General features: G+C 43.0%; 1 protein-coding gene across 1 annotated transcript; it reads left to right on the top strand.

The window, feature by feature from the left end:
* The first annotated feature begins 4,991 nt into the window (after positions 1–4,991).
* On the top strand, positions 4,992–6,829 carry LOC102122273 (small ribosomal subunit protein eS4, X isoform-like). The gene has a single exon (XM_015440968.3). It carries the CDS (start codon positions 5,975–5,977, stop codon positions 6,707–6,709), a length of 735 nt encoding a protein of 244 aa, XP_015296454.3. The 5' UTR covers positions 4,992–5,974; the 3' UTR covers positions 6,710–6,829.
* The last annotated feature ends 1,385 nt before the right edge of the window (positions 6,830–8,214 follow it).

The following is an 8,214-nucleotide window of genomic DNA, read 5'->3' as shown; positions in this document are numbered from 1 at the left end:
TCCTTCCTTCCTTCCTTCCTTCCTTCCTTCCTTCCTTCTTTCTTTGACACAGTGTCACTGTCACCCAGGCTGGAGTACAGTGGTAGATCTTGGCTCACTGCAACCTCCTCCTCCTGGGTTCAAGTCATTCTTGTGCCTCAGACTCCCAAGTAGCTGGGATAACAGGTGTGCGCCAGTACTTCCAGCTAATTTTTGTATTTTTAACAGAGAAGGGGTTTCGCCATATTGGCCAGGCTGGTCTTGAACTCCTGGCCTCAAGTGATCTGCCCACCTTGGCCTCCCAAAGTGCTGGGATAACAGGTGTGAGCCATGCTGCACTGGAAGACAATTTTTCTGTAGACTAGGGTGGGGGTTGAGGGTTGGTTTGGGGATGATTCAAGCGCTTTGTATTTATTGTGCTGTTTATTTCTATTATGATTACATTGCAATATATGATGAAATAATTATACAACTCACCATAATTATAATGATATAACTCATGTCATGATGTAGTGCATCAATATATACTATACTATATATTACTATATATACTATAATACTATATATTACAATATACTATCAATATAACTTATCACTGTTGGCATTGACCTTGATCACCTGCCAGAGGCAGCGTTGGTCAGGTTTCTCCACTGTAAATTTACTCTTCTCCCGTGTTTGGAAGGAAGTCACTACATGCAGGCCACACTTCAGGAGTGAGGAGTTATGCTCCACCTCTGTGCGGGTGGAGTATCTGTGAGAATTCGTTGAACTTCTTCCTTGTGGGAGACAGGTCTCTTATTCCCCTTCTACACTCAGCCCTCTGTATTCTCTGATTCCACATTATGGATTCAGCCAACCACAGATCAAAAATATTAGGGAAAGAAACCCAGTAAAAAAATCATACAAACCAGCCAGGCACAGTGGCTCACGCCTGTAATCCCAGCACTTTGGAAGGCCAAGGCCTGTGGATCACCTGAGGTCAGGAGTTTGAGACCAGCCTGGCTAACATGGTGAAACCCCGTCTCTACTAAAAATATAAAATTAGCCAGGCGTGATGGTGAGTGCCTGAAATCCCAGCTACTCAGGAGGCTGAGGCTGGAGAATCACTTGAACCCAGGAGCAGAGGTTGCAGTGAGCCAAGATGGTACCATTGTACTCCAGCGTGGGTGACAAGAGCAAAACTCCACCCCAAAAAAACAAAAACACCAAATAAATAAATAAATAAATAAATAAATAAATAAATAAAACAATCAACACAGTAGAACAGCTATTTACATAGCATTTCTATTGTATTAGGTATTATAAGTAATCTAAATATAATTAGAGTGTACAGGGGGATGTGTGCTGGTTATGTGCAAATGTGATACCATTTCATATAAAGGACTTGAACATCCATGGATTTTGGTATCTACGGGGGTCCTGGAACCAATTTGCAGTGGATGCAGAAGGAGACTTGCATTTTTTTATTCAATTGTTAATATCAGTGTGGACTCATGAGTGTTTATTCCATGCTTTGGGTTATGATCCAATCTATTTTATTTTGTTACTCAAGTTGTTCCAGCTTTGACTATTGGGATCTCTTTCAGTTGGATCCTGTGACCCTTTGACATCTCCCCACTGATGTGGGCTTTTTTTTGGTTTGTTTATTTTGAGCACTTTCCTACTTTCTGGTACTAGTAGGTGCTCCGGGCTTATCCTGTGTATTTCCTGCCCTAGTCTTAGAATCAGCCATTTCTCCATGGAACTTTGGTTTCTTTTATTGGCAACACAGTGAGGCTCCATCTCTACAAAAGATTATGGGCTGGGCCTGGTGGCTCACGCCTGTAATCCCAGCACTTTGGGAGGCCGAGGCAGGCGGATCTCTTGAGCTCAGGAGTTCGAGACCAGACTGGATAACATGGTGAAACCCCATCTCTACCAAAAAAAATACAAAAAACAATTAGCCAGGAATGATGATGGGCACCTGTAGTCCCAGCTACTAGGGAGGCTGAAGTGGGAAAATTGCTTGAGCCCAGGAGGTGGAGGTTGCAGTGAGCCAAGATTGCGCCACTGCACTGCAGCCTGGGAGACAGAATGAGATCCCATCTGAAAAAAAAAGAAAAAAGCTGGGCATGGTGTCCTTGGCCTGAAAGCGCTGAGATTACAAGTGTGAACCACCATGTCCAGCCAAGATTGCTGAATTTGTGCATGCAATTGTTGTGTGTGTAACCATCAGAACGGCACGCCCTGCCCTTGTGAAGTTTTATTTTCTTATAGCGGAGAGCTATGACAGAACCTCCTTTCTATCTTATTCTTGAAGTACCTTTAAGCAGGAATAAGATGATCAATATATAACCAGTGATTGCCAGCTTCTTTATTCATGTGGCTATTTTGTTTTTCATAAAAATTGTCTCACATTTTTAAAGACTTCTATAATACATAGAATATCGTAATATTGCTCTTCTTTCTATTCTTCCTACCAGGATTAGTAGAAAATTTTCTGTGAAAATAATCTTTAGTTTATTTTGCAGAAACTTCTCCCCCACAGAAATTCTTGAAAGTACTTTTTGGTTTTGTTTTGTTCAAGAGACAGCTGAATATAGCTCTTGGAGAGGAGATCCTCTGACGTGAATTGACTGAGACAGCTTGTAATAACGTTAGTAGGTATTTTCCAGGCACAGTGGGGAAGGTGTCCACAATATATACCCGTAAAATCCTTTGGGATTTTGTGTTCAGATTTTTTGCAAGTAAAAATGTAAGTCCCTGAAGGTAGTGGTTTTTGTATTTAAGAAAGGCTTTTCTTTTTTTCCTTTTTGTTATGTTAATCAGTGTGGAATGACCTTAACACCAGAGGGCAGTATTTTCTAGTAGTTGCCAAAATGTCCTTGTAGTCGGTGTAATTATCTGATGGATTAAAAAAAACATCTTATGTTTTCCCGGGTGTTGCCGGTATAATGCGTATAGCCTGGGACTCATACCGAAGAGTCATAATGCATCTAGAATTTTCTAAACCGCAGGGATTTTTTTTTCTTTTCTTTTTAAACCATTCTGTTTGGTGGTGTTTAAGCTCCCTGAATTAATTTTCACAATAAGCCGTGCTGTTTCCAGGGGTTGTGTGATTGGCAGGAATGGGTGGCTTTCACACAGCACCATTTGACCCCAGCCCAAGCCCAAAGGAAGTCCTGTCTTATTAAGGGGTAACAGGCAGATTCATGTGCGGCCAGCGGGCTTGAGTTTGGCTTCAAGGATGGTCAGAATTTGTGAATTTCGTTCCAGAAGAATATCCGGGTCTTGCTGAGAATGGGCTTTTTAATCTAGAAACTTTCATATAATTTATTTTATACACACTTTTACTTTTTGCAATTTAAAAACTACAGACAATAGAGAGGACATTTAAATAGCCTACATTTGGTTACCCATCTCTCTTTGCTTGCTAGTTTCCATTTAATGTAACTGCAGAGTGAATCTTCTAAAATATGTTCTTACTCTTCCGATATCCTTTTTAAAACAGGAAAGCCTATGTGTATTAACCAGGTAGTTTCTATTTTCTCCTTTTAAAAAATGTTTCCCCTGCTTGTTATACATCTAATACATATTCATTGTAGAAAATAAATATGACAGGCCAGATGCAATGGCTCCAACCTGTAAACCCAGCACTTTGGGAGGCTGAGGTGGGAGGATTGCTTGAGCCCAGGAGTTTGGGACCAGCCTGGGCAACATAGCAAGATCCTGTCTCTACAAAAAATAAAAAAATTAGCTGGGCACAGTGGTGCACACCTGTAGTTCCAGCTCCTCAGGAGGCTGAGGCAGGAGAATTGCTTGAGCCCAAGAATTTGAGGCTGCAGCAAGCTAGGATGGTGCCACTGTATTCCAGCCTGAGCCACAGAGCGAGCCTCTGTCTTACAACAACAACAACAGCAACTTGTAATCTCACCTCATAGATAAGATTTTATTGTATGCACTTTTTCCTTGGAAACAGACTGTACATGCTATTTTACAATTTGTATTATTCCCATGGTAATATCATGGGAACTTTACTAAAAAGTTCTAAATTCAAGACCAGCCTGGGCACCTAGCGAGGCCCCATCTCTACAAAAAAATGAAAAAAATTAACAGTGCATGGTGGCTTGCACCTGTAGTCCCAGCTATTCAGGAGGCTGACGTGAGAGGATCACCTGAGCCTAGAGGTCCAAACGGTGGGGAGCGGTGATTGTGCCACTGCACTCCAGCCTGGGCAACAGAGTGTAACTGTATTTTGCCAAACTGCACAACATCACTTTCAGTGGTTGTTTAGTATTTTCGAGTATGAATGTATATAGTTCATTTAATCAGTTTACCCTCTTGTTAACAGTACATGAGTCTGACTGTTCATACTCTTGCCTACTGTGGGTATTATTATGTTGTCAATCTGCTGCGTTCATTCAACACATAGATATTGATTGCTAACCATGTACTAGGCATATTCTCAGTGCTTGAGATAGATTACTGAAAAAAACAACCTCTGATCTCATGAAACCTATATTTGAGTGGAGGACATGTACATACACGATACATATTATAAATAAGTAAATCCTTTAGTATATTAGAAAGCATGAAGTGCTATAGTTAAGAAAAAACAGAGCAAGTTAAAGGAGCAGGAAGTGAAGAAGATTGTAGTTTTTTTATTTTAAATGTATTGTAGAGGTGACATCTCCCTATGTTGCCCAGGCTGGTCTCAAACTCCTAGACTCAAGCAATCTTCCTACCTCAGTCACCCAAAATACTGGGGTTAATGGTGTGAGATACTATACCTGGCCAAGGATTGCAGTTTTCATTTGTATGTTTTTCTCTTTGAGAAAGGGTCTTGCTCTGTCACCCAGGCTGGAGTGCAGTGGCATGATCTCAGCTCACTGCAACCTTCACCTCCCAGGCTCGAGTGATCCTCCTGCCTCAGCCTCCGAAGTAGCTGGGACTATAGGCCCATGACACCAAGACCAGCTATTTATTATTATTATTATTATTATTATTTTTTTTTTTTTTTGTAGAGACAGGGTTTCACCACGTTGCCCAGGCTGGTCTCGAACTCCTGGGTTCAAGCGATCCTCCCGCCTTGGCCTACCCAAGTGCTGGGGTTACAGGTGTGAGCCCCTGTGCCTGGCCAAGGGTTGCAGTTTTAATTAGAGAAATCAAGGCAAGCCTAATTGAGAAGGCGGCATTGCAAGACTGGAATCAAATTATTTGAATTTGCAATTTTATTATTACTATAGCTGATATGGTTTGGATCTGTGTCACCACCCAAATCTCATGTCGAATTGTAATCATGAGTGTTCAAGGTGGGGCCTTAGTAGGAGGTGATTGGCTCATGTGGATGGATTTCCTCTTGATACTGTCCTCATGATAGTGAGTTCTGGAGATCCTGTTGTTTAAAGTGTGTGGCACCTCCCCAGCCTCACTCTTGCTCCTGTTGCCACCATGTGAGATGCCTCCGTCCCCCTTTGCCTTCTGCCATGACTGGAAGCTTCCTGAGGCCTCCCCAGAAGCAGAGGCTGCTATGCTTCCTGTACAGCCTGCAGAACCGTGAGCCAATGAAACCCCTTTTCTTTATAAATTTCCCAGTCTCAGGTATTTCTTTATAACAGTAGGAGAATAGACTAATACAATAGCTAAACGTTCTTTCATATATTTATTCTTTTTTTTTGTGATGGAGTCTCTCACCGTCACCCAGGCTGGAGGGCAGTGGTGTGATTTTGGCTCACTGCAGCCTCCACCTCCCGGATTCAAGCAATTTTCCACCCTTAGCCTCCGGGGTAGCTGGGACTACAGGTGTGCACTACCACGCCTGGCTAATTTTTGTATTTTTAGTGGAGACGGGGTTTCGCCTTGTTGGCCAGGCTGGTTTCAAACTCCTGGCCTCAAGTAATCCACCCGTCTTGGCTTCCCAAAATGCTGGGATTACAGGCGTAAGCCACCACACCTGGCCTACATACCTTGATGTACAAATACTTTATTGGTTCCCGGTTTCTATGTGCACTAGAAGATGGGAGGTCCTCTTTCTGCGCCTATTACAGCTGTGGCTTTCGGTCCCAAGCAGCATCTGAAGCGGGTAGCAGCTCTACAGCATGGGATGCTGGATAAATTGACTGGTGTGTTTGCTGCTCGTCCATCCACTGGTCCCCACAAGCTGAGAGAGTGTCTCCCTCATATTTTCCTGAGGAACAGACTTAAGTACGCCCTGACAGGAGACGAAGTAAAGAAGATTTGCATGCAGTGGTTCATTAAGGTAGATGGCAAGATTCGAACTGATAATAACCTACCCTACTGGATTATGGATGTCATCAGCATTGACAAGATGGGAGAGGATTTCTGTCTGATCTATGGCATCAATCGTCGCTTTGCTCTACATCGTATTACACCTGAGGAAGTCAAGTACAAGTTGTGCAAAATGAGAAAAATCTTTGTGCGCGCAAAAGGAATCCCTCACCTGGTGATTCACGATATTCACACTGTCCGCCACCCTGATTCCCTCATTAAGGTGAATGACACCATTCAGATTGATTTGGAGACTGGCAAGATCACTGCTTTGAAGTTCGACACTGGTAACCTGTGTTTGGTGACTGGAGGTGGTAACTGGGGAAGAATTGGTGTGATCACCAACAGAGAGAGGCACCCTGTATCTTTTGACACGTTTCACGTGAAAGATGCCAACAGCAACAGCTTTTCCATCATTTTTGTTATTGACAAGGGCAACAAACCATGGATTTCTCTTCCCTGAGGAAAGGGTGTCCGCTTCACCATTGCTGAAGGGAGAGACAAGAGACTGCAGCCAAACAGAGCAGTGGGTGAAATGGTCTGTGGGTGGCATGTTAGATCTTTGTATGTAATTAAAATTAATATGGCATGATTAAAAAATAAGTAAAAATACTTTATTGCTAGAAAGTGCTAACGATCTATCTGAGGCTTCTGTGAGTCATAATCTTTTTGCTGGTGGAGGGTCGTGCCTTCAGATTGATGGTTGCTGACTGATCAGGGCAGTTGTCGCAAGGCTAGAGTGACAATTTCTTAAAGTAAGACAACAAAATTTGCCTCATCGATGGACTCCTTCACAAAAGATTTCTCTGTAGCATGCAATGCTGTGTGATAGCATTGCATATAGAACTTCTTTCAAAATTGGAGTTGATCCTTTCAAACCCTACCACCTTTTCATCAACTATGTTTATAGAATATTTGAAATCCTTTGCCGTCATTTTGACAATGTCATAGCATCTTCACCAGGAGCAGATTCCATCTCAAGAAACCGCTTTCTGGTTGGGCGCAGTTGCTCATGCCTGTAATCCCAGCACTTTGTAGCTGGGATTATAGGCACCCACCACCACATCCAGCTAATTTTTGTATTTTTAGTAGAGATGGGTTGGGGGTGGGGTTGCACCTTGTTGGCCAGGCTGGTCTTGAACTCTTGCCCTTAAGTGATCCTCGGCCTCCCAAATTGCTGGGATTACAGGCGTGAGCCACCATGCCCGGCTGGTGATTCATTTTTGCATGTGGTATGACATAGCAAACATTATTTTTCCTGAATATTTGTATTATTGTATCAGGTTGTATTGACAGCATTTGTTAAGCATTTTATGCCATTACTGCTTATTGACAGGGTTTCACTCTGTCACCCAGGGTGGAATGCAGTGGCATAATCACGGCTCACTGCAGCCTCCACCTTCTGGGCCCAAGCAGTCCTCCTACCTCAGCTTCCCAAAGTGTTGGGATTATAGGCGTGAGCCACTGTGCTGGGCCTGTTTTTTATTTTTTATTTTTAATTTTTTTTGAGACAGTCTCACTCTGTATCTCAGGCTGGAGTGCAGTGGTGTGATCTCGGCTCACTGCAACCTCCACCTCCTGGGTCCAAGTGATTCTCCTCCCTTAGCCTCCCGTGTAGCTGGGATTACAGGCATGTGCCACCATGCCCAGCTACTTTTTGTATTTTTAGTAGAGACAGGGTTTCACCATGTTGGCCAGGCTGGTCTTGAACTCCTGACCTCAAGTGATCCACCCACCTTGGCCTCCCAACGTGCTGGGATTACAGGCGTGAGCCACTGCATCCGGCATTTTTTAGTTTTTAAATTCTGTTCCATTCATCTGTCTGTCTTGTCTTGTGCCATTGCCACATTGCATTACAATTTCTACTTTTATGATTTTTTAATGTCTGCCAGGTAAAATCAATATTATCTCGTTTTGCATGGAGCCGTTCACCATACTTGTTGAGTGCTTGCTCTGCACCAGGCTTTG

The sequence above is a fragment of the Macaca fascicularis genome, chromosome 19 (genome assembly GCF_037993035.2).
Source record: "Macaca fascicularis isolate 582-1 chromosome 19, T2T-MFA8v1.1".
NCBI classification, from domain to species: Eukaryota; Metazoa; Chordata; class Mammalia; order Primates; family Cercopithecidae; genus Macaca; species Macaca fascicularis.
The sequence above is the reverse complement of the archived record's forward strand: the minus strand, read 5'-3'. Positions and strand labels throughout refer to the sequence as shown.

Bases quoted from the DNA above. Each gene is read 5' to 3' on its own strand.
- LOC102122273 (XM_015440968.3), top strand. From the start codon at position 5,975: ATGGGAGGTCCTCTTTCTGCGCCTATTACAGCTGTGGCTTTCGGTCCC.